Source organism: Amblyomma maculatum, chromosome 11, assembly GCF_055883805.1.
Source record: "Amblyomma maculatum isolate TAMU_Amacu chromosome 11, ASM5588380v1, whole genome shotgun sequence".
NCBI classification, from domain to species: domain Eukaryota; kingdom Metazoa; phylum Arthropoda; class Arachnida; order Ixodida; family Ixodidae; genus Amblyomma; species Amblyomma maculatum.
The window spans coordinates 96,845,205-96,872,438 of NC_139354.1; the positions used below are offsets into that span (position 1 = coordinate 96,845,205).

A 27,234-nucleotide genomic window follows, 5' to 3' on the forward strand; every position below is an offset into this window, starting at 1 on the left:
TAAGTGACTGCTCCCGCGATCTTATCCTCGGCATTGACTTTTTCCGGGAGTACAGAGCAGTTATCGACCTGCGAAATAGACTCGTCACATTTTCGATGAGACAATCTGCCGAACAAGATAGTAGCAGTCCTTGCAATGCCGCACTTCGTGTTTCCGGCGACAGCGTATCGCTGCCGCCGCGAAGCAGTGCTCGACCTGTGACGATTTCCGTACCGGTGATGCTGTAGCGGAGGCGAACCATTCACGCATGCTTGCTAAACGCATTTGCGCTGCTTGAAGTTTGTTGTCGCTTCAAAATGGCCGGGCTGCACTCCTTCTCACATATTTTTCTAATGAGCACCGGCACTTGTTTCCGGGAACTACTATCGCTTTCGCTGACCATGTTGCGCACGATCCGGTCTGTTTTGCATCCACGGCAGTAAAAACTAACGAGCCATCTCTTGACAACATCGACATTAACTTCCACTCGTCAGAGAAACGGCGGGCCTTAGAGCAACTGCTGCTGGACTTCAAGCACTGTTTTGCTTCTTTCTCTAAGGTTCGTCAAACGCCCATCACACAACATCGCATCATTACTTATGAAGACGGTCGCCCTATACGACAGCAGCCTTATCGTGTTTCTGCCAAAGAACGGGAAATGATCCATACGCAAGTTCAGGAGATGCAAGATGATGGTGTTGGGCAGCCTACGCCAAGTCCATGGTCTTCACCAGTAGACCTTGTCAAGAAGAAGGACGGCACTCTCCGATTTTGCGTCGACTATCGAAAATTGAATATGACAAAGAAAGATGTATACGCTTTGCCGCCCATCGATGACTCACTGTACAGATTGCGACGTGCTAAGTATTTTTCATCTATTCATTTGAAAAGTGGCTATTGGAAAATCGAAGTAGACAAAGAGACCGAGAAAAAACCACATTTGTCACTCCAGATGGCCTATATGAATTCAAAGTACTCCCATTTGGATTGTGCTCTGACCCAGCTACATTCCAAAGGATGACGGACATCGTCCTCACTGGCCTCAAGTGGCAGATCTGTCTTGTGTACTTGGACGACGTAGTTGTTTTATCCGAAACATTTGATCAACACCCCGAACGTCTTCGAGCTTTCATGGAAGCCCTCCGTTCTGCTGATCTCACGCTAAAGCCACAGAAATGCCACTTCGGGTATACAGAACTCAAGTTCCTCGGCCATTGTTGTAAGCGCTGATGGGGTGCGCCCGGATCCCGATAAGACTGCTGCCGTAGCACGGTTTCCCGTTCCAGCTAATAAGAGGACTTCTCAGCGCTTCCTCGGCCTGTGCGCGTATTATCGGCGGTTCATTGCGGACTTTTCTCGGATCGCGGAACCTCTAACGCGCCTCACAATAGACACCTCCTTTGTGTGGAACTCTGAGCAGCAGATGACCTTCTCTTTGCTTCGGGAGCGCCTTCAAACATCCCCTGTTCTAGCGCACTTCGATGAAGCGGCTGACAGTGAGGTGCACACTGACGCCAGTAGTATCAGTCTTGGCGCGGTCCTTGTTCAGCATCAAAACGGGTTTGAGCGAGTAATAGCCTATGCTAGCCGCCCTTTCTCTCGTGCCTCATAAAAGGAATGCCTTGGTCGTGTGGGCCACTATGAATTTTCGCCCCTATCCTTACGGCCGACCATTTAAAGTCGTCACAGACCATCATTGTTTGTGCTGGCTGGCAAATATGCGAGACCCTTCTGAACGACATGCACGCTGGAGATTACGGCATTAGGAGTTTAACATAACTATTGTTTATAAGTCCGGCCGCAAAGAGGAAGACGCCGACATGCTGTCACGAGCACCCGTTGACACTGGCGATACTGCAGCCGATGACGATAGCGGTTTCCTAGGAGCCTCAGCGCATCTCAGCTCAGGGATTGACAAAGCGCTGATCCAGACATCCTTCCACTCATCGATTATCTGGAAGGCCGTGATACGACCCTGCCTCGACACCTATCTCGGCACCTTAGTTCCTTCTGCATGCGGCAAGGCGACTTGTATAAAAGAAACTGCAAGGGCCAAGAAAGACAGAACTTACCTTCTGGTAGTGCCATGCAAGCTTCCTGAGGATCATCTCCTTACTTGCCACGATGAACCGACCTCTGGTCATTTGGGTTGCTCACGGACGCTTGCTCGAGTGCGCAACATGTATTACTGGCCAGGACTCTACACAGCTGTGAAACGCTATGTACGAAGCTTTCGCGAACGCCAGCGCCGTAAAACACCGCCCCAAAAGCCTGCCGGATTTCTCAAGCCCGTTAAAGCACCCCGAATTCCGTTCGACCAATTTGGCATGGATTTCCTTGGTCCTTTCTCTTTGCCGCAGGCGGGAAACCGATGGATTGTAGTCGCTACTGACAACCTGACTCGATACGCTGAGACAAAGGCAATCCCTCATGCCACAGCTTCCGAAGTAGCAGAGTTTTTCATGCACAACATAGTCTTGCGCCATGGCGCCCCTTCATACGTCATTGCTGAGAGAGGAACAGCTTTCACTTCGCAGCTCATCGACCGCATATTTGAGCTGAGTTGCACGACCCATTGCAAGACCACAGCGTACCATCCACAAAGCAATGGTCTTACAGAAAGATTGAATAAGGCGATTGCGGACATGTCAATGTACGTCGGTGTGCAGCACAAGACCTGGGACGAGGTGCTGCCGTACGTCACATTTGCGTATAATACAGCCTTACAAGAGACAACGCCCTTCACACCATTTCGACTTGTTTACGAACGCGAAGCTCAGAGCATGCTCGATTCCATGCCTCGTGCCCAGATGACGACCAGCTTTCCTCAGATGCCCAGCAATATGCCATCCGCGCTGAGGAAGCCCGCCAGCTCGCCCGTGTGCGCATCGGGCGGCAGCAGACCACTGATGCGCACTGTTACAAACTCCGGCACCGCCAGGTTGACTACAAACCTGGAGACCAAGTCTGGGTATGGACACCAGTTCGCCGTCCACGCTTGTCAGAGAAACTCCTTTCCCGCTACTTCGGGCCGTACAAAGTGTTGCGTCGTGTGAGTGGGCTCAGTTATGAAGCTATCCCAGACGTTGCCACACAACCAAAACGTCGAAAGCCCAGCTCGGACATTGTGCACATTGTGCGACTGAGGCCGTACTACCACCGATAGCGCATGACTACCCGCTGTGACCATTCTCTTGCTTTTCACACCGTTTTTACCGGCAGTCCTCACTTTTTTCTTTTTTTTTTCGGAAGGGGGGTAATGCCACCTATCGTTGCCATGTGGCGCATGACTGAGGTGTGAAAGGAGGATGAAGTTGAAAGGACGACGAAGTGTCGCTTGCGCGTTTGCGTCTGTGCTGCTTGTCGCCATTGTGCCTGGGTTACCCTTGCTATCACAGGTATCCTTAGTCGCCGTTTACGTGACAATATATTGGGACCGTGTATATGCCAACATTGAACCAGTATTTGCATGTGCAACGTGATTTATTGGAATGCAACATGGACTCATTGGCATACATTTCATTGATACTGCCACTGTTAAGCCACCTTTAGTTATTTCACCTTGCCCCTACTGTCGCCATTTGCTTTGAATAATTGTCAGTCTGACAACTGTGATTTTTTGGCACAGTCATTTCCCAATGCCACCTTGCATATCATCAACCTAAGGACCCGCGAAAACAATGCAAATGAATGAGACAAACAAAACATTTTTTAAAAACAATTTATTGAGAACTCATATGAATCTGAATTCCACGAGGTGACACAAAGACGTGAGGGCTAAAATGTAGTGCAAGTAGAAGAGGCATGGGGTACAGGGTCGAGATGGAAGGGGCTAGTTACGTTGAACTGGTGTCAGGTTCAGGGCGCTATATCAGCACATGGCCAGGTAGTGCAGGGAGAGGTGGTAGTCTCCATTGCGCATTTGGTCCTGACGCAAGAGGCTGGACATGGGTAGCAGTGTTGAGGCATTATAGCCTTTTCGTGCGAAAGGTGTTGCAGGAATAGAAGGCTGCGCGAGAGGTGCATTCCAGGCAAGGTCCACCAACGATGGAAAGGGCAGTGGACTGTGTTGAGCCTGGTGGTTTGCAGTGAAAGGTCGATGGAGGAAGAGACGAGGTTTAGGAGCTGGGTGAAGCGTAGGTAGTAGGCTGGACACCGCGAAGGAAGCACAACCATTCAAAAATAGTGTTGAGGAGAGTGCCCCGGGGGTATTACAATAACATCTGCACATAAAAGCAGCTAATATCACAATAAGATCTAGACTCAGCTTCTCAACAACTATCCAAACACATATTGGAAGTCTGGGTGCTGTATATGTTTGAGTACAAAATATATATTGAATGCCTATAGGCTCACATTCTTTTTTTAGTGCTTTCTACCATAGGTCTCTGGTCTTGCAAGGTCATGCAGCATCTTATGACGTAGACATTACAAAAATTCCTGCCATTTTTTTGCCATTCACTTGGAGGTGTCGACTTTATGTGCAGCAGTTATTTTCCTGAACATATGGGCAAAACTCGCGAAATGAATTTTTCAAAACATCGCAAAAAGTAATAAAACCAAATATAAATTGTTTTTTTTTGTCGTGTTTTAGGGAAAATAGCAGGAAATGACGAATTATTCAGTCATAATAAAAAATCTGCTGCAGACGTCCACTCGTTCTTTACTGTGGCTGTTCTAACCTTTATCTCATGTACTTTACCTGCTACTGTTGTACTTCAGCCAGAATGCCTTTCCTTTGGGATGCTTTTTAATTTCCATTTTGTGCAGATAGCTTGCTGCGAAAATGCTGGCGGAAGTTTCAAAAGTGTATTTTATTCAGTGTTACTCTTCAGCTATTCACAGAAAAGGCTGACAATGTCGGAAGTCTGCAGTCATGTGGGTGTGCTTTAGCTTAAGGTTTTCACAGTCATAACAGCTTCTGCAGCACTGGAGAAATTGTGTTGTGAAAGGTTTCATGTAACCTGGCGAAAAGGGACACCCTCTATCCACTCAATAAACCCAGTAGCTTTTTTGATGATGTAAAACGTGGGTTTTGGCATCTTGCATTCGTTTTTTACAGGCAAAGGTTGACTGTCTCAGTTAAACCTTGGAGATAAATTATGGATAGGAATCTGACTTCTGTTTCCGTATGAGCCCTGTCCAAGATTCTGCAGGACACTTTTGAAACTGCTTAGCTTCAAAAACGTTTAATTGGGACGATCGATCAATTCGCCCTATGACCATGAATTCATGTGGCAGAATCAGAGCATTGTGTAAAGCACCTATTACTGCAGCTTCATCTGTGTGCAATCAAAACTGTACTGCATTGCTTCCGAGAGAAAGAGAGAGAGAATAGAATAGAAAGGCAGGGAGGTTAACTAGGCGATGCCCAGTATGCTACCATACCGTTGTGGAGGCGAACAAAGGGAGATTATCACAAAATACTGGCTATTCTTCTCAGGTCGGGTGCAACGCAAGCATCATAGCAAGCAGGGCCAACTTCGATGTAGCAGGTTCATATTTATGATTTCGCTGGCAAGGTAAAACTAAGGGCTTATTTAACGCATATTGTTTTTAATACGGTTTTTTCTCTTAACTGTTGGCATAATGATTTCATATGCCTATACCATTAGGTGTTCGGTATCAAGGTTGCGTTCCACCGCAATAAGTCACCAAATGATCGCTTGAATCTATCTGGGACTTTTGGTAAACTCAAATACCAAATCACGTGGCTCTACTCAGGACCAATCAGACGTGCAGCAGCTAGGTGTCAGACATGACCCTAGATTCGGTATGAAGGTAATTAGGTTTCATGAGCTTGCCTGAGGCCGACCTACCCTTCCAGTTGTAGGTGTTATGCATGAGCATTGATATACAGCAAAAATTATAAACTGCGCCACCACATTGAGCATTAAATTTCCTGCATACCGATCGTGGTAACAGGTCGGTCGGGGCGATATGCGCCCTCTTTGAATGCGCTTATAGAGCATGTCGTTGTGGCTGAAGGACGAAGAAAAAAAATTATCCATGATTACGTTCCTTCTAGATGCGAAATTTGAGCGCAGCTCATCATCTGTTTCAGCTTTTCGATAGACTGAGGCAAATATTTCGAGCAAGACACGTATGTACAAGTACAGACAACGTTTGTTTTTAATTTTTCACACGTATTCCTTCAAAAAATACTCCACTAACGGTTCTTGGCTGTCATGAAAGAAGCTCTGTGGTCGGAGAAATGAAGAGAGCAATTGAGTTATCGGGAAGTGGCACAAAGCAGCGCTTGGACCCATAGGAACGTTGGGCTATTCTATTTTCTCCTCTGTCCGCACGAGGAAGCGGAGGTGGCTCAGCTACAGAGCCAGTAGCAGGCCCGTGCATTTTCTTTACCGTCTTCCTACAGCCACAACAACAACAACAACGTTGAGCGACGAACAGATAATGAATTGTAAGATGCATAACTCCTTTCTAGACGAGCATGAGATAAGCCCGAATATGGGCTAATAAACAGAAGCAGAGAAGGACACTCCTGCGTCCATCACTGAGGTACCTCCTACACAGAATGAAATTTCACCGCCTGATTTGTCGCGTGCATCAGAATTGGCACGAACTAAATATAACTCACCCATTAATACGATACCTCACGGACAGTGAAATAAATTAGCAACACTTTCGAACAAACTGGCGAACTGAGTGAAAGTATCCAATCATAAACATTAATTAGCCATAACAGCCTTGTAAAAGGCAGAACATTGCAGCCAAACAGGCCCTCAGTGTCGTTATTTTGTGGCAGGCCCGAACGAAAGAGAGCATTTTACAGAAACAGAAAACAAACCGACAAGCGTAGAACATGGTTGATAATGACATTAAAATCTGCCTGAGTAGACGGCAGCGCCCCCAAGGTATCCATATCACTCTCCATGCTTGTCTCCTTGATGGCGGAAACAAATGGATGCCTCCGATGAAATACTCTGCAAGGATGCATCTGCATCTGGCGATACAGAACGCCCCTAATATTGAGCGTTTTGAAATAATATCTGCAAAGTGGCTGCTGTGTTAACCGCACACATTGCTTCCTATAGTAAGAAGTCCATATACGGTGAAGCCACCCCCTAAATTCTTCCTGAGTAGATTGTGCTGGGTACACTGTGTTAAGTACACTCTCCTGAGAACACTGCGCTGGGTACAGTCCAGACACGTACCCACTAGGAAAATAAAATAATGAGTGAAACGTTTCTATAAGACAGGTTTTCGAACGGGTATACAATGAGATGCAGCAAACCACTTTCTAATCAGTTCGGTATGAAACAGTGAACCAAGTGTGAAGAACTAGAAAAGGTGTCATAGTTTGGTTCAGAGCTTACGGCTCTTTGTTCCGTCATTGACTCCCTCGCCCCAATTTCCGCGTCTAACTCCAGCAATGGTATATATTTACGCATAATCGATAGTGCTCGAGACTTTACAAAACACCCGTTATGTCACCTACGAGAAATTCGTAGGGCAAATCCGTAAGATATATGATTTCGCCAACAATAAATGGGAAAACATTATTTATCAGGGGTTACCTAGACCTTTTTTCATCCAATGATACTGTGGAAGAGGTTGTGCGGAAAGCCCATCATGAAGGTGTTTTTGTCTCCATCCGCATTTAGAGAACAGGCACAGAGAGTACATTGCGAACACTGGCGATGTAAATCACGCCTGTCTCCCGGAAGTATGGCCACCTTTCGAAACAACGTCTCCTAAACTAGAACCCCGACATAACATCCGGGTTCTACCCGGGATAGCAATATGTGTCGAGTGTGGCTTAGTATAATTACCTCACAAACCATTTTTTTTTTGTTGCCGCGAAGGCCGATAACCCTGCGTGCGACATCTGTGGTAGCGAGGAAAAGATTTCACAAGTTCCTCGTAGGTGCAAAGCATGAACGCCGAAAACCGATCTCTAATCCCACGCACTAGGCAATTTAGCCTCACGTTCGCCGACGAAGGAAGAGATCCCCGACAGTGACAACGGCGGTTGTCTGCGGCGAAGAACAGCTGGGCACTGCTTCGTTTCCTAAGAGCGTCAAGCCTGCACGCTAAGCTATGACGTAATAGCGCGTGTTTCACTTAGTGACTGGCTTTGCTCTTTTACTCCTCTTTGCTTCATATTCTTTAGAACACTTCGTCCATTTTCATCATTGCCACCTTTCCTCCTCCTGAGGACCAAATGGCTCATTTTATAGTACTGCAAATATACCAGTTCATCATTATTCACTCGCACAAACAAGCACCTTAGTGAAAGTGTCTTTTTTGTGTGTTTCAGCTAACTCAATATAAAAATAAGATATTTGAAATATGTTTCAAGTGATTGCAAAGCCGAGAACGTGTACACTGCATTTCAGGCAAAAGAAGCGTAGAAATATACTGCAACAAAACTCAACACATCTGTTTGCTCCGGGCCGATGAAATGGCTTCGTGCTTATGCCTAGAAGCTATGGGAGCGAACGACTACATGGTGTTCTAGATTACCTAGTATTCTAAAAGCTACACATCAAGTACGCATTTTATTATGTACCTGATTGTGTAACTTCCTATATAGTTACAACGGCCCCGAAAACCGTTTTCTGTAGTTGTTAAAGCGAAAGGAAGGCTAATGAAACGTTATAATTGTAAAACTGCTTTCCGCATTCAATCACTAATATATTTGAGTACGTTTACAATTCTTAATCCGTCTACCCAGGCCCCGATGTAGTAAATTGATGTGAAGGTGTTTTTTGGCGCTCAAGATACTGTATAAAGCTAAATAAGGCAAGACGCCCTCCCAAATACAAAGCTTTTGCCATGGACAGTCACAATACCTCGTGCAGGCTGAGTAAAAGGTTACACACAGAGATTCTTCACAAATATTTGCATGTAGTTGGAAAGTCTTTATAGAGCCCATACAACCCAGAGCATGCACGCAAACAATAAACGTTCTCATGACCCAAGCTACATATCACAGGGTCCTCATTATTTGATGAAAAAAACAGTCTGTAGGCTATCAGTATTGAACACACATATTATGTGTTCTGTTTTGCGCTATGCGTGTATCTAAAACACGTGGCGTTCATTTGTGGTTCCTGCCAAAGCGTCGTAGGGGGTGCAAATGATGTCAAAAGGGCTGTACGTTCGGCCTATTTGTTATGTACACTTGTTATTCCGTTGCTACTCAATCCATGCACATGGCTCAAAAAGACAATGTTGTCTTGATCGCACATCCAATGAGATCGAATTTGCTGATTTCCATAGGTGCACAAACCGTTTTTATTACAGCATCTTCAGGATTGACTTTGTACACTCAAATAAAGTTGTGCGCAGGGCTCTTTTTATATTTGCAAGAAAGGAGAGAATTGACATAGTGAGAAATGAAACACGTCTACCATCTTTCTTTTCAAATATTTTCTTTCGTGATTTATGTGTTAATTTCGAGTCGATATCTGCGATTTACAATGTACGCTATCACTGTTACCGTCTAGCTCGACTATCGAGCCCATCAATCATTGGCTTGTGAAGAAAGTTTGCGGCCTGGGAGCCGGTGATGAAATCAAAGTGTCGGAAGTTCTCCTGAGGCATTTTTTGCTGGTAGACAAGATTCGAACCCAGCCTCTTCATGAGATCAGCAGCGTCTTCAGAGCTGGCTACTGAATCTCCCTCAGACCAGAATAATTGCACAGGAACAGCGACGCGTTCCAGAGCGTACGAAGGCGGTGTGGCCTGAAAGTATAAAATTTTATTGCGTTTCGATAATTATAGAAATACATAGCAGTAATCCATAGCACAACATAGTCATTATTTCCAGTGAGAATTATCTTGCATGCACTTTACACACTGTGCTTACGCAAGGTCGACTGAAAGGATAAGAAATGAACCGTTCTCCATTTCATCATCAGAACGTAGGTACAAGTGGTCGACTCCGTGTTGGGCAAAAGCATTGCAAGCCTAGCAAGAGCCAAGGTCATCGGTACCGCATTTCATCCTCAAGTGAAGGAGCAGCCTGACACGGCTGTTATGCATATGAGGTTAACACTGGATTGAGCCAGATGCTGTGACGTTTTAAATATCTAATACATTTTAGCATAGGCAATGAGCGTACCGCGCTTTCCCCCAAAACCACCGACTTGACATTCAAAAATCTGGTGTGACATTTACCTAATAAAGGTATGTGCCTAATAATCAGCGCTGCCGATAAACTGTACACTACGCCTTCCTTTCACCAAAACCTAACTCAAAGGGTAAAATATAGCGGATCCAAAAAGTGGTGTTACAACTATTACCGTGACTACTCGATCTTTCGTTCGTATCTATGGGTTTAAGCAATGCTTGAACTCCCCTTTTTCCAGCCATTCTTAGTTCTCCAGAACCCAAGGCAGATGACTAATCAGGGTCAGCCTGCAGTCACCTACGCACAAGTTTTGCAGAGACCATTGCTGCTTAACAAACCCTAAAAGCCATTACTGTATAAAATTCATGACAGTCGTCACAGCCGCAGCCTTTACAGGCTTACAGTCGCCTGGGTCTAACTCAATGACGTTGAATTCAGATGAAAGTTAAAGCAAGCAAACTTCATGTATATAATTGTAGACTACTAAAGGAAAAAAGTTAGTTCTAAAAAGCCGTAAACCCGCCACGAACAGACTGTAATGGTTTTGTTAGCTTTAACTTGGTGAATGAAAGCCAGCGAAGAGAAAGAAATTGAGGGACACCATAGTTGGGAATTAATTTACGCATTTTAAAGCTTGCCATTCCCGTCGCGAGGTTTATACCAAGCCTTTCCTTTCTTAAAGCCTTGTTTAACAATTTGCAATAAACAATATGAAAACCTGTTCTTGAAGTGGTTAGGTGTAGGTGTCCATGATTTTATAGTGCCCACCTAAAAGCAAAAAGCATCTTATGTTCCCAAAACCATAATTTAGCCGGCTGCGGTCGGGTGTGGTGTTCACCGACTCGAACCCGACCGCCAACGGCTGCGCTTCGAAATTATGGAAAAACAACCGCGGATTGAAACGTGGTGTTATAGATGCTATCGCCGGAACACCTACAGCTTTAGCTGTGAGCCTTCCTATGATTGACGCGCGCCCCAATGCGTTCGGTATCGCAATACCCCCTGCATTCTCTCTCCGTCTAAAAAACCTTCCTCTCCGCTCAACTTCCTTTTCTGACGGCGCGATCTCCATCCTTTGTTGTCGTCTAACGGCGTGCTCTTCAGTAGATGCTCTACAGTAGTACAGGCGTAATGAAGTAACTGAGGCCTGAAATCCAAGGAAAATACCTTCGGTTAAAATCCGTATCAAACATTTACCTCCAGCATAACCAGAAAATGAGATCTGCATGGTAATAAAAAAGTAGTACTTCACTACGGGGTGCTTTGCAAGAAAAGCGTTTCCGTCTAATATGAGCATTGAAATGTGGAAGTCAAGCACGACAGAAAGGTCAGTTGGTGAAGTCTTACGAATGATAGGCATACCAGTGGCGACAGGGGAGACATCTTCTACTCCTGTACCTGTTATGCATGCGATTGTGTCGCTCGCCCCTTCGGTTGCTGAACAATGCTTATCGACGCCTTCTTTTTGCGCGTCGGGAAGTGTTGAAAGCAAAAGTGGCAGCCGGATATCGCGTAAGTATAGGTCAGGCCGGCTTTCGCTCCGAGAACTCTATTCGACAGCCTTGGTCTTAACTATGGGAGAATAGGCAAACGGTTTTGAGAGATGTCCTGAATGTACGTAAGCTGCAATATATCTCAGGGACCATTCTCAAGGAATTACTAGCTTTAAAGAAAATATTATCAGGAACTTTTGAGCACACGCACCTTGTTGCACAAATGTTCAAATACAAAAGCTAATTAAGAAAAGCTTTATAGCCGGGCAATGTCTTCAACATACAATTATGGCCTTATTCTATAGACCACAAATTAATGCAAGGAAACCAGCCAATTAACGTTTAACGGAAGACCTTATAGCATTGATGATAGATGTGAATAAAAGAAAAATTGCACATAATTTTCTCACCTGGCCGTAAATATTTTTATTTTGAATTAGCCCATGGTCATACATCACAAAATTCTTGGCCCTGTAAATCTAAAAAAATCAAAAGAATGTATGAGGTGAAGAGTATACAAATTTATTCATATTTCGTCATGCAGAAACAAGATATCCGTTTGTGTGCAAAATAGTTCGTATTCTTAGTAACTTTTATGACTTCGGAATAGAATTGTATTGGGCCCGCGAAAGAATGTAAAGGTTGGCGCAATTCGTGCCTAGTGCCTATTAGACATTGCACGTTCCGAACCGCGACGTTTAAAGGCAATCCTCAAGAGATTTTTTTCCTAAATTATAATCGCCACTCTACAAAATGTAGTGTGCCTTAGGACTGAAAAGAATTGCTTTTACTGAGGTAACAGGATTGTCTTATATAAGTACTGCCATGAATCGTGACAGGTTTAGGATTTTGTTTTTAATGCAGGTGGAACTTTCTAAGACACTAGAGCCATGTATGAGATAATAATATAGCCGAGCAAATGCATGTATACCGCTTTATCTAAGAATAAGTAATATCTTGATTGAACTTTATCAAATTATGCAAAAATAAGACATTTCCACTTAGTCATAGCAAGGAATCGGGAACATCAGATACCTGTCTTCATTTTGCACGCTTAAGAAATAACCTGACATCGTCCACGTCCATCTTACGTACATACTAGCGTTAGCAAAAGCCAAAATCGAATCGATATGTTTCGTTTAAGACTAATTGATCTGTGAACAAAATGAAGAAAGCACCAGCAATCGACGTAATAGCCTTGCCTCCAACCTAAATATTTTTCACACACTCTTCTCTTCCGCCCGTATTCATTTCATCGAAACATTCTTGCTAATGGAGACAACCACAAGGCACTAAAAGCAATTATTGAGACGAAGAAAACAATCATCATTCATAACTGCTTTTGCTTGTTTCTGGCATTACGTTTTATAATCACACACAAATTTTGCATTAAGTCTAACTATACAAGGGAAACTATTGGGAACACAAATCAACAAATACAGCTCCTGGAGGTTCTTTGCGGATTGTATAGGTTATTGTTAACAGCTCATATGAACGGAATGTGGTTTTCTTCCCCTGCGAATGAGAGGCTTGTGTACCTGTAACAGCACTGACAGCGAGAACGCAGAAATGCAGTCATATTTGGTTCAGAATGTTTTCTGTATTTTGTGTAGTTTTGATTACTTTTATGTTCTCTAATTCTTAATCAGGTTCGCCTAATATGCAGCTGCAGCAATGCTTATACATCTCAATGGGAACCAATTGGCCCCCTTCGCAGCTGATCACTTCACCAGGTATGTAAAAAAGCAGCCTGTCCATACGCCTCAGTGGCCGATGTAGCCTCCTTCATTTTGAAACGATTCGTCCTTCACGGCGCATCTCGCGAACTGCTCAGCGACAGAGGACGCGTCTTCTAATAAGGCGTAGCCAAAGCTCTGCTTAGCAAGTGCAACGTCATTCATTGATAAAGCACCGCCTGCCATCCGCAGATTAACTCTTTATAGAACGAGCTATTCATACGCTTTGCGATATGCTTTTTAACTACGTATTCTCCGACTAATCAAACTGGTATCTCGTTCTTCCACATGTCATCTACGCCTACAATGCTGCAGTGCAGTCGAATACTGGCTTCTCTCAGTCCTAAGCTCTTTACGGCCGCCACCTTTCTGCTCCACTTGATATTCTCTCGTACCAACCTGATGCATATCAATATACTCCACTATCGCAACCTGCCTGACACTCTGTTGAGTGTCGCCAAATTGTCCGCTCCCTCACCACTGACACCCAGTATCACCAGACATCACGCCACAACCGTCATCAACGACTCCACACTTTTTCTCTTGGAGACTCGCATGGCTCATGATTTCATGCAGTAATCCGTATCTCCAGAAACCTTTATACCAAGTTTCATTGTTTTTACGGAGACGTCGAACGCACCACGTCGGTTAATTATCAGATGGAAGCTCTGACACCCACTGCGGATCTTCGCCGGCAAGAAAGTGAGACTGTTCATGTCCAGTGCCTTAAACCGTGTAATGACTCTACCATCTTGCGGACGGTGTAATGTGCCAGCATGACGGCTCTTCTCCGCGGGGCAATTAGAACGAGGAATAAGTTTCTTGAAGAACGTCTGAACGTTATAGTGAGCGGTATTGCGATCGCTTCTGTGTGTTCTCGGACATGACCTGTCTGACCACGGACCGCTGCCGTCACTGCCCGAGTTGTCCTAATGCGTTCTAATAAACCTTCAAGTAACAATTAAAAAAATTATAGCGCACTCCAGAATCGGCATTGTCGTAATGCGAAAGCTCGGATGCTGCTGTTGGTTGTTTCTGGTTGCTTCTAGTTGCTTAATTCACTTCTTGTTTACCCATTGTAGCCTTTGCTACTTTCACATTATGTGCCAATTTCTTCCTATGCCCTTTTTCGGCTATACTTCATTGTTGCGTGACGTCACATCCTTGACATCGTATTAATTGACTTCTTGTTTACCCGGTTTAGTCTTTGATGCTTTCAAATTGCGTGCCAATCCTTTCCTATGCCCTTTTGTGGCTCGACTTCAGGTTGCGGGACGTCACATACTTGACGCCACCTAATTGACTGATTTATTTAACTATTTATACATTCAAATGTGATGCCAAATCATTGGCTAATATTTCCCTTTTCCTTTTAAATGTTTTGTCTATAATTAATTACCTAACTAACGTATTGGCCAAATATGTTTAGGACAACAGTACGTCACCTTATATCGATTTCAACCACTCATTAATCTGTATCACTTCTCAATTACTCACAACCATTGCGGACACCATATTGCGAACCGTTCGGTGGACGCTTTCTGCGGAGAGATATTTGTGAAGATAGAGCTTTAATGCTTTCGCTATAATAATTGTACTTAACTGAGAGAGTGCCGGTTACGGTGCCGTACTGCCCAGACTGATTATCTAATGAACTCAAGCACTTTGATTTTATGAGCGCTCTGATTCTCATCTTTCGAGAACTAGCAAAAGTAGAATTTAGATATAGAGAAGGAATGCTGTTACTGGATTCATAAGCATCACTTTGAAGCGCAATATTCACGGCATAATTCTCAAGCATTTACTGAAGCAGAAGAAATAAATGTAGCTGGTTGATTGTTTTAGGTAACGGATCGAAATCATTTTTTTGACACGCGGTAGTTTGAAGAAAGGGCTCGAAATTCAAGCTTGAATGTAAGTGCCATTTGTGTATATCTCCATTTGTGTATATCTCCTGGAATGTAAGTGCCATTTGTGTATAGCTTTCTCCTTGTTATAAGGTAACAGGTTTTCATGCATAAAAAGGCATCAGCAAATAAAGTGTCTAGTGCATCAAGTCCACAGTTTTACTCAAAATTTTGCTCTAACCTGTACAAAGTGCCGCAGGTTTTGAAACGATGTACCGATGGGAGCGTGGGACAAAATTACTGGAGACCTCGTCTGAAAAAAATCAATTTTTTATTTAGACAAAATCAAATTTGAATCCGAGTTTTTTGAATTTATAATTGTAATTCAATCGCTTTCCCCAGGAGTGATTAGCACCGTTTGTCTCTTCATTTACTAACGATCCGAATATTTGATTTAAAATATTCACCACCAAGATTTACCAACTCCCATCGAGTGCAACCAAGATATCCATTGGTAAAATACATTTTCGGTATTTTGGTATTTGGTATTTTGGTACTTTGGTATTTTGGTACTTCAATGAGCGCGATAAACTAAAAACCTGAATGATTTGTATCACTGGAAACCTTGTCACATGACTGACATTACTCGCCGCTGAGGAGGCTTCAATCTCTATGCCTAAAATGATTTTTGGCACTCTTTGCGCAGCAACAATCGAATTAAATACAGATTATCCATTGACGTTGCTGTAACATAACGCTATAATTATACTAAGACTAAATGTATAAATTATTAAATTTCTAAAAACTTTTTGAGCCCAAGGTTTACTTGCTTGAATGATCTTACGTATCATGCTTGGTATTTTGTACCTTCTAAGAGCATTCTGATGCCCTCTACCTTCTCAGTAAAAAGAGAACGATTGAATATAAAATTCAGAAGTCAAATGATCACTTTGTTGACTTTACTACTAACTACAGGGGCGTTGATATAATTACAGGCTACCTTGTGATGTTTCATAGCCAAAACACCATTCTTGTAAACACAATATCAAGGACGAAAAAAACGCCCTTCTTTGGTGCTTGTTATTGATGCTGATTATTGCTTCTCTCTTACACAAGAAAGATCAAGTGCAACTTCTGCCCCAAACCTCGTCCTCTTTGTGTGCATTAATGGCAGAACATTGTACAACAACATTGTCGTTTAAAGAGGGATGCATATCAGCTATATTTGATACTGCAATATGAACGTTTTCTAGGACTACACGTTGTGGTCTCCAATGCAAATCATCAAGAGTTGGGGTAATTTTACGTTTGGGGAGGCAAAAATGTTTTCTTATTGGCGTTCTCAGCAAGTTTTACTTTCTCGTACATCGCGCCTTATTGATTATCAGTATAATTTAAAGAAATTGGCAGCAGCATATGTTCCTCTCTTGCAGTAGATGCAATAGCGCGTATAAATTCAATCTTCATTTCTCGAAATTCGGGTATCGATGAACTAGAGCAATGTTTTGCAAAGAGACGTATTTACCTGGTTTTGATTGGGGAATGAAAGGGTCTGTATATCGTACTCTCGTCAGGTACCTCACATTATAATTAACGGCATGAAATTAGAAGTTGTTCATATAGTTAGAATATCTATCGAAAAGCACCATCCAATCCCTAGCAGATGACTGATTAGTGGAAAGAGAAATGGCATGACACCAACCGTTTGACATCCCGCCCGTATTTTTCCGAAGTGTTGTTCTTAATGCTTGGTTAAGGCAATGCCCACGCATATGGGAATGAACGAGCCATGTACGCTCTGCACAGAAGGTAATCTAGGCCATCTTCCCATTGAAGAGGCACGCTCGTTATCATGTAAGTAAAAAAAAATTCTAGTCACTTACTGACACTTCCGGTGCACTATTGCGAGAGCAGTGGTGTTAGAGTAGCTGTGCGAATCTGTTACGGTCTTCCTTCTGTGGCTGAAATATTTACCACATCTGCATGTTGGTTTGGCCGCTCCTAGCGGTTTGCGTGGCCAAGTAGTAGTCCGTGCTGATGAACACGAATTATCTCTAAAAGCCCCGTTGTTGCGGTTCCGCTTGCAGAACCGTAGGGCGTAAATGCCTCATTTGTAAATTCACATTCTTTTGCTGTAGATCTATGTACTGCGCTCAGTTCTCAGCTCTCCGTCACTCCCCTTCCGACCTCCACGAGAAGCCGGCGCATTACTCACCGCTCTAACTGTGCGTCTTTATTTCTTCTCCACATATCCTAACATCTGTGAAGGAGGAGGAAGTTTATGTGTAGGCTCGCTAAATATACCGCTATAGGAAAAAGGAATCCTGCCGTTTAACAAAGAGGAGTGCGCAATCTGCGCTGATGTTTCCCATGCATTCACGAGATTTGAGATAGATGTTTAAGAAAGTCCGAAATGTTTAATCTTTTATTTCTCTGCCCCTGACGGTCAAAATCAACCGCAAAACGTTTGATGCGAAACATAAAGCAAATGACTGCGTTTGGGTGACTCCCTTACGCGTTTCCTAAATGGTAGGTCACCTTTTACGGTGACCTAGGCTCTAATGCCATTCCCTTCGTTTCAAGCAAGTATATGTCCTGGTATTACCGATGAACCACGAAGGAACATTTTTGTTTATTCATTTTAGAGATGCACCTTTGAGGAAGGAGAATGTCATGAAAGGGAAATTATTACAGGTAGCTCGTAGGACTGGCCAATTCAGCTACTACTCCGGCAAATGCAATTATTGCACCTCTAGAGAGCATTGAAAGTAATGTGTTTATCATGCGCAAATTTACACGAGAGCCTCTGTGATTGCAATAATCTAATCGAACCGTACTGAAATATTATATGCGCAGGAAAATACCTGATGGCCAGGAATACCGTTGCATATTGAGGCCGTGCAGGCGTCTAGGGTTTCCATTCAGTGGTCGTTAACGTTGAACGCAGTGCCTTACCTTGTTAAACTGCTGGGGACTGCTGAGCAGTGGCAATATGTAGAGCAAAGAACACGGCATTCCTTGAAATACGTTGCAGAAAGATTCCAGGAATTCTCTCGGAGGGTCAGGAAGATAGAGATAGCCGCTGTTTCCGAAGGGGTCAACAAGAAGCTGTGAAGAATATATTCTGAGCATTAGAGAAAAATAAACCGTTGCGCATCTAAATTATATGGCCCCTTGTTGATAACGTTTTCTGGTACAGCAGTTTTGGGGAGGTTAAATATACCTTTTACTTTTCGGTGGTAAGTGGTAAACATGAGAATAGGATGTCTAAGAGGCCAAAAGTGATTTCTTGAACAACATATTGAGTTCGTCTTATGAAAAATAAAGCCTGAATCTTAGAGACTGTCTCAAATATTGATATTAAGTCCCAATTGCGAAATATTTGCTCATCTACTACCTTTGTCAACTATAGGTCGTCGAATGTTGCAATCGAAGGAAACTAATTGTCCAATAAAATACTACGCTCTAAATTTTCTACAATTACTTTTGACATGACTGCTTGTGTTACGTGGGCAGTGAATAAATTCCACAACACTGTTGCTGTTTTACTTCCTGCAAACTTAGGTTGCAGTACATCATGGTCATTACAGAAATATCAAAGTCACTCTTGCCGCATTACATGGACCAGAAAAGGGTGTTCAATATACAAATATCAAAGTCAATCTTTCCAAAAAGCACCATGTTTAAAAGCGCTGAAGCGTTAAGGAAAACAGCATATGATAACTCCAGCCGGGTAATATTAAACTGTGAAGCGCATTTAAAGGAACAGTTCTGCGTTCTATTGCATTTTGGATGCATTTTCCGCTTTGGGCCACCTTTGAAAGTTTTTGTCAATGAAGGCTAGTGTAGCTTGTAAATTCTTATCTAAGAGGAGGCAAATAAGCTTTTTTATTTTGCGTGCTTGCTCCTACTCTTGCATTCGGTGTCTATTTAGACACACAGAAGCGAGATTTGGCATCAAAAATGACGCTCCTAGAGAGCGGACTTTTTCTGTGGTTTAACTGCTGTACTTGAAGCTCCATCGAGAGTCGTATAATAAAAGGTCCCAATAATGGCCAAGCAACTAAAACTGCCGATTTAAGTATAACTAAACTGTTGTTTCTGAAACGAGTTTTTGGATAACTTCATTTTTTGATTTGCAGCCCCGTTTGGCAGTGCATCCAGCACCGAAAGATGCTGAAGTGAACTATGCGTGCGCAGACAAAAGCAAGGATTGTTTTGATGTATGCGGAAAGTCTTTCTCTCCAGTCAAGTGTCGAAGTTATGCTCTTTAAACATCAACATTTGACGCAAGTTTAAAAACAAAATTTCTGTAATTTCTATAGGAATGTCTCTAAACTAACTTTTACTTGTGACATTTTGACTTTTTTTAACTTCTGTATGTGTAAGAATTGTGTAGGTTCCACTGAGTGCATTGTAACCATGCACAGAATCGTTCGAGATTTTAATTTCCTCTATTATTTGAGGAGGTACAATACACGTCAAGAATAGAACCACACCCATCTCATAGCATTGTTTATCAACGTTCCACTGGGAACCGATAATGCAGTCCAGATACTAGAAGCATTCAATTCCAAATTGTTTCTAAAAATTATTAAAAGAGATCAATATCTTGCGAAGGTATTATAACTCATGCGGCACAGCTCAGTCTGCAGAGTAACCACTGCAGGCTATCTTTCATTTTAAACAGTAAAGTGTCATACGTAAGAAATGATTTCAAGTTTGTGCGAGGTTTTAAAAGACGTCACGATGCTGAAAATATTTACCTTTCTTCTTTTATTGATTTTCTTTAAAGATTTTGACTTACGTCTCATTTATACAGCTAGTCTGAATACAGGACATCTTAAGGTGTCATAGCATCCCGTTAAAGAATGCCAGTCTTTATTCTTATTTAAAGCCCTTCCATTCACACTGAACACAAAATCCAGAAACATTTCGCGGATAAATCAACACCGACTGATGATCTCCTCGCGCACGAAGACTAATGTCATAATTCCGTTCATTTTCTGCCCTAATGAATAACCTTCGACTCCACTTCTCTGTTAGTTACGACATTTTAGCAACGGGCGTAAGAAGATATATGCTCTTATATTTCACCTATTCTTAAGACAATTTTCCTCATAATTCGATGCATCTTCACTTTACACTTGTTCACTTGTTAATAGAACATCGGGAAGCTTGTTTCATAGTGCAAATGATGAATCGATTCCTTCGAAGTAGCAGCTCCACCCTTTTGACACCAGCACTTGCTTCAAATTAGTAGAACATGTGATGTTTTTGCAATTAGTTGGTTCCTAGCATCTCTGCTCGGCATGGCGTTTGGAAATCATACTCATATAAAACTCAGCTAGGGTCTCGTAAGAATAAACAATAACATCTTAGTCCGCCACGGCCTACGGCCTACCTATTTGCAATCTAGTATCCAGCAAGGTGCCTCAGGCTTCTACTCCCCGAGCTAAAAGAAATAACTTTTCAGTGTAGTACTCTGAAATGGATTGAATCTGTCCTGACTAATCACTTCTAATTTGTTACAGTGAGAAATAAAACTTCTCGCTTACACCTTTCTGCATTGTATCGCATAAGGATCTGCGATTGAACCCCTTTTACTCATTATCTTGATAAATAATATTTCATCCATAATAAGCTCCAATATTTTGCAGATGATTGCGCTATTTCCGACAGATGTAACTAAAGCATTTACCATGAGTTTTGCAAATAGATCCAACTGTTCTATGAAAGTTGTCTAGCGTATGGGAAAAGAGCTGAAGACTAACATGTGTAAAATTATCGATGTACCTCTGACAGATAAGGTTCGTCACGTTACTGCATAAATATTATTGCTTTAGAATGCCTTATCTCAGAAAACATAATTCGGCATTATGAAGCATTGAAACTGCCCGGGATACCAATATATATATTGTAAGGTAACGCGAAGGTCGGACTTGGGGGATCAGGCTTTATTGCAGACCTGAAGCCTTGGTCGCACACTGCAGCCAAACACACTCCGCGATGACGATGGGTATCTACAAGAGGGAGCAGGATGAAGATGAAGCAGCACGTTCAGTCGTGTGGAAGATGAAGCGCCACACAGTGCTCACAATATTATTAATACTGTTAATCGCATGCCCCTTCACGTTCGCAGTAGTTTCTGCTCTGTTCCATCTTGCCTAAAACATCTGTTCTGTATAAACAACTATGGTCGGAACTTGAGCACGTGTCATCACTATGGGACCCGGCTAATACGAGTTTATAAAATTCTTTTGAAAGTGTTCAACATAATTTGACTTCCTATATTCTTCTTAAGTTGGACTGAATAGCCTGCACGTCAGCGATCAAAATCAGCCCTCTCCTTCGTCTCTACCATTACGGCTGAAATCCTTTAAAGCCATTTAATAAACCTTTTGCCAATTTCGTGCTTATAGCGAGCTAATTATAAAGTCACTTTGTGTTCCCATCGTATTCACGACATTCCAAAGTCGGTATTTGTTGCCCTATAGAAACATGTTTTCTAGCAATTACTCCTGTGACATAAAGGGAATGGAACCGCCTTGCCAGTAAAGTTTTGTTGATGATAACGTAACCTTTCGCCGTTCTTTAGCTACAGCTTTATATTAGGAGAAGTTTGTTTCTATAACGATTTCCTGCCTTCAATGCTACTCTGTATTACATTGTTACCGCTTTACTTTCTGGTTCCCATGGATTTGACAATAAATAAATAGAAAATAAAAGCTTGCCATTTCAGCTGCTTCAAATAAACAGAAAATGCATATAGGAGCTAAGATCGGTACCACTGAAGGAAAACATTGCTTTCATCTGACTTCATTAGCTTTGACTGAACTTGAACGATTATGAGAAGGGTAAAAGGAAAAGACTGAGACCAGGGGAACAAGCAAATATTCTTATAAATGTACACGGAATGCGCAATAGCCAGCTTTTTGTTCTCAGTATGAATTGGCGTATAGGAAAAGGCACAAACCAACCGCGATATATGCAAGTTGGGGTTATAGAAGCTAATAACAGCTAGAAGGCTAGCAAAAAAAGCGGCAACCATTTTTGTTACAACAATGATACTTCAAGCAATTTTAATAACATCAGAGAAGGAGATATTACACTTTATGCCTACTTTTCACGCTCTACTGCAATCCTATTAAAGACTATTAAGAAGAAGATTTGGTCAATGTCAGCATGTGCATTGTGGCGTCTCAGTACATAGTCATGATGCCTTGTGCCACGAAACACCTATTTTAACTCTTTTTTTTTTCTCCTTTCGTGGTGCTATGCAGTCCTATACGTTGCACTATTATATATAAAAGCTTAATCATGACGTATACCGTGTATACACAATTAGTAAGGCAACGCAGCAGCGTGGTATGTAAAATGCATAAACGCGTTACATCATCGGGGCGGCGTTCACTAAATAGACGTAAAAATAATGCCAATGAATACATTACTTCCTGATGCAAACTTTGAGCGCAGCTCATCAGCTGTTTCACCTTTTCGATAGATTGAGGCAAATATTTCGAGCAAGACACGTATGTACAATTACAGACTTTTTTAATTTTTCACGCGCATTCCTTCAAGAAACACTCCACTAACAGTTTCTGACTGTCATGAAGGATGTTTTGGGGTCGAAGAAGAGAAAGCAATTAAGTTGTCGGGAGGTTACAGGAGGCAGCACGAGGGCCCATGAGAACGTTGCGTGGCGAAAAAAACTGATGCTACAAGCTACAGACGAGAAGAAATCATCTTCGCAAATGTCTTGCAATCCAGATGACGAGTGAGATAGTGGAATCATATTTTATTTCAACGGACAATAAGTGCGTCAACAAGACTTCTCTTGTTCTTTCAAGCAAAGAGGTGTCTTTTTTGAGTGATTTTTGCCCAGCATGTGAACCCAGGGGTTGTTTCACGTGAATGTTTCGTTTTCTTCATGTTTGTTTTTCTGGGCCTTGGAGTAAAGGGCTTAGGCATAGCTGTGAGTCAGCGCTTGTACTGTGGCTTTCTTTTATCTTGTCCTTTGTCTTCGTGTTTGTGCTGTTGAAATTAATAATGAATCGGAGAAGACTGTCGCCGCCACGAAGGAAGACGAGGAGGGGGGTACACGCAGCGGCAAATGGTGGCGGCAGGAGTGCACGCAGCAATCGGAGAACACTCGCAGTCGCCGCCACGCAGAAAGAAGTGGAGGGGGAAGGGAGGGGGGTTTGAAGCAGCGCGCGCTGCTCCAGCTGCGGAGCTGGTTATGAGAGGCAAAGCAGACGGTGGTGGCGACGCCGACGGCACTTGGACTACTAGTCCACCTATGCCACGGTATATATCTACTTAATGCATCTTACTCCACTTAGATTTTTAGCTAATGTTCGTAAGCAGCCTTAAGTGGCCTCAGGAGCATTCGTACTCCTCACACTTTCAGGGCGAATTTCTTCTTAGCCGCAGTTTAAGCACATGTGTTACTCACTCAGGTACTGCTGTAGTGTTTTAATAGTAGGGTTTGTCTTGCTAGAGATTTTAACATAAGGAGGGATGAGATTTTATTTTAATATTTTTCTGTAATATATAGCTCGTGAAATTTGTGTTGCCTTGCCATCAACCCTACATGACCTAATGTTTGCAAATGGATAGTACCTAGCATCTTTTATGCGGCGCATGCCTTCGTAGCGCAGCCGAGCGGATCTGAACTGCGGAGGCTATTCGTGGTAATTATGAATAATATGACGAACCTCGGCCTAATAATCGGCATAATCAGAAATTTGCACAGGTGGCTGGGATAATGCAAACATGGATGCTTAAATCTCTAAACCTGCATCTGAAACTTTTTCGGTGTCTTGGGGTAGCTCTATCAGATTATATAATTTAGGCAGCACGTCATAATCAAGCAATAAATAGTGATACGAATAATAAAAAAAGGAACCGCACGGACGCAGTATACTTCGCGGCACATAAAATATATATTGTATACATATATTCCTTGCAGTGTTAGCGACATGTACAACAATGAATACCTTCAATGCTCACTGGAATCATATAACGTAATTGTCTCAAGTAGATTTCAGAGAGGTGTTACAAATGTCAGAGTCCTAGGTAAAAGACAACACATGAAAGATTATCATAATCTCTTCAAATTTACTTTTCAAAGCATTTTGGCTGGTCGATATTTCGAAACTATTCTAAGCATTGATTGCATGGACAAACTGTCAGCGGAGAAGATAAAGATTTCCTTCACAAGGAACTGAGCGAACTTTTGGCGCCTAGGTAACATTTTGTACAATAGCTTTTTGAACACTTTTAAAAGACCGGGTACATAAACAATTTTCCCACATCCTTTGGGTAAGCTTGAACACTTCGGTATGCGTCTCAGAGAACTAAATCAGGTTATATGATGAGGGCTCTCGAGAAAACTTCTTTGACCATACAATAGACTATACGATATAAGCAGCTGGTAACGTGGTAACCTTCACTGAATACAAATAAAGCTGCGTAAATGTTAACTTTGGACAAATAATAAACCTAGTGGTTTCCATTACATATTTAAATTTTTCATTCGACCCCAATGTTTGTCAAGCCAAGAATTTAGAATTAGATATTAGTATGTACACAATATTATTATTTTATTAGTATATTACCCCTGTAGAATAAACAACTCTGGATGTCACTCTCTCAGTACAACATTTTTTGTTCTCTTTAAGACACTCCGCCTTCTTAGGAGGATGATTGCATTTACCTTGGAAACCTTCTATAATGAATTGGAATGATACTTGTCCAGAGGGTTTCATAAAACTTTTTTTGATACCTGGTTCGCGAAAGCGATGCTAAAAAAGCGACTCTTTACACTATAGGCATAGTATAAACGCACCCCTGAACCTCGCTTCATTTCTGGACGAAATTATGAAAAGACAAAATAACAAGTGCTGTTTTCTTTATTGACATATTTTCATGAAGAATGTATCTTTCGGGTGTAGAATATTAAACACTAATAGGTTTTAAAGTTCAGCTCATAAACTATTCTTATTCGAGTGTTATACAGTTTAACGTTCTCTTTTGAGGATCCAGGTTTTATAAATAATATCTGACGCATTCATGCCACGCCAGCCCTCAAGGGGCGCTGCACAGCAACATGCCCTAGGGTATATAAAACAAATAGAACTCACGAATAATATATCCGAGATGGCTATTAACAGCGGAAATGGAAAACCAATATGAGTCAGATTTGCAACAGGAGCGTATCCCATTAAGACATCCACCTGCGAGGTAAAGTTTCAGATTATTAATTATGAGCATCTGTCATAAATAGGAAAAACATTTGATCTAGCTCAGGTCAACGCATGAACCGAAACTTCTGTTGATCGGACTGTACCTGAGGATGCGGCTGAAAACATTTTAGCGGTCTTGTACATGGGGAAATATTTGCACATACGCATTCATTGTATTTCATTCATAGAATAACTACACTTAATTCAACGCTACCACACGGAATACGCTGTAGTCTAAATAATGATTCGCATTCAATCCTTCTGCTTAAATAATAACGACTTTCTTCGAGATTATATCTGATGATTTGGTTCTGAGTTTTATAGATAGTGCATATAGTTCCTATATTCTGGCTGTCACCTGTTGTCACTCAATTGGTAGCCTTCCATGTATATGCATGATTCATACACTGCCGTTAACATCACCTAAAGAGAACGTGACATGTAGACCAAGATTAAATAATAGCAAGGAAGAGGTTGATACATTTCTTGTGATACAATGTTAAAACAAAAGATGCGGTGATAATTGGATTTTGATGGGATTAAATATGCTTACCTGGCTCCGTGACATTTCAAGAAGTAATGTGTTGCTGCTCAAACAGTGCTTTTACAGTGTTTTACTTTTACATAAAATGCCAACTCAGTAGTTACGATTATGTACCAGTGGCATCTAAAGCAAATTTTGTAATACAGAAAGAATAATTCAATCATAATATTATTAGGGTACGCAGTCTTGGAGACGACGGCGAAGTGTTGGAGTATAGTGACAAACACCGACGCTGAAGCTAGGTTGTGTTGGTGCGCCGATTGTGCTCCTAACGGCGAACTGTTGCGGCTACAATGGAGTGTGCTTCGTAACATTTTGCTAGAGGTGCGGTGTGCATCACCAATTTCACAATCTGGATCTCTTTTCTAGAGGCTGCCACCGTGGTGCAAGCATAATGCTGTCTGGCGCAGCCCTTTCTACAGCGGTACAACTAGCGCCAACTGTCGCCGTGGCGCAGCTTCATAATCCGGGCACCTTTTGCGGCCCCGATGACGTCGACACCGAAGACTGGCTCGCTATGTACGAGTGGGTTAGTAAACATAACCAATGGGACGCAACCCTGATGCTTGCAAACGTCATTTTGTGCCTGGCGACTGCGGCGCACGTCTGGTTTGAGAGGTACGAAGAAGATCTGACATTCTCTAATTTGTGCAAAGAGAACCTTCGGGGTTCTTTGCCAAGCCGATCGGACGCAAACTTGGGGTTTAAAAGGACCTAGCATCGCGAACGCAGTAGTCGACCGAATCATATATCTCCTACATACAAGGCATCCTAGCTGTATGCCGCTAGGTGGACAGCGCAGCGTCCGTGTCTGACAAAGTGGACCACATCGTAAAGGGCATTGCTGATCACGCTTTGGACCTCCTCCTTTCCAAATACTGTACGAGGCGACTCTGTCCTCGCGGTATGTCGGAGGTGTGAGCAAGCTAAACACCGTCATATTGATCCCCGCTTAGCCCGCTTGCAAAACACAGCTGCTACATCTTCGTGTGCAGATCTTTCAACACTTCAGCAACTGTCCCATCAGCAAATTTGACCAGGAGCGTTCGCAGCAAGTTGGAGGCTATGATCCCTGCTTGCCTTTATACATGAGCCGGCGGACGCTACTATAGCTCTGATCCAAGCTGCCTTTCGACAAGAATTCGCGAATGTGGGCCTTACTGCAAACGTAAGCCTAAGCTCTGGTCAGCTGTCCACACAGCCACCTGTCCAGCACACAATTTCAGTGGTAGCTGCTGGAGCTCCTATTGCCCCCTTCCCGACGCGATACCGCTATTGCTAACGCA

At 42.6% G+C, this 27,234-nt stretch overlaps 1 protein-coding gene across 1 annotated transcript in view; it reads right to left on the minus strand.

Moving 5' to 3' along the window:
* Nucleotides 1-9,444: 9,444 nt before the first annotated feature.
* Nucleotides 9,445-27,234, minus strand: part of LOC146174451 (lipase member N-like) — a 58,515-nt gene continuing 40,725 nt past the window's right edge. Inside the window, exons 7-11 of the mRNA XM_084585396.1 lie at nt 25,303-25,395; nt 18,113-18,265; nt 15,399-15,470; nt 11,985-12,053; nt 9,445-9,693 (exon numbers count right to left, since the gene is read on the minus strand). Of these exons, the coding sequence (XP_084441522.1) occupies nt 9,445-9,693; nt 11,985-12,053; nt 15,399-15,470; nt 18,113-18,265; nt 25,303-25,395 (636 nt within the window). The remainder of the gene's footprint in view (nt 9,694-11,984; nt 12,054-15,398; nt 15,471-18,112; nt 18,266-25,302; nt 25,396-27,234) is intronic.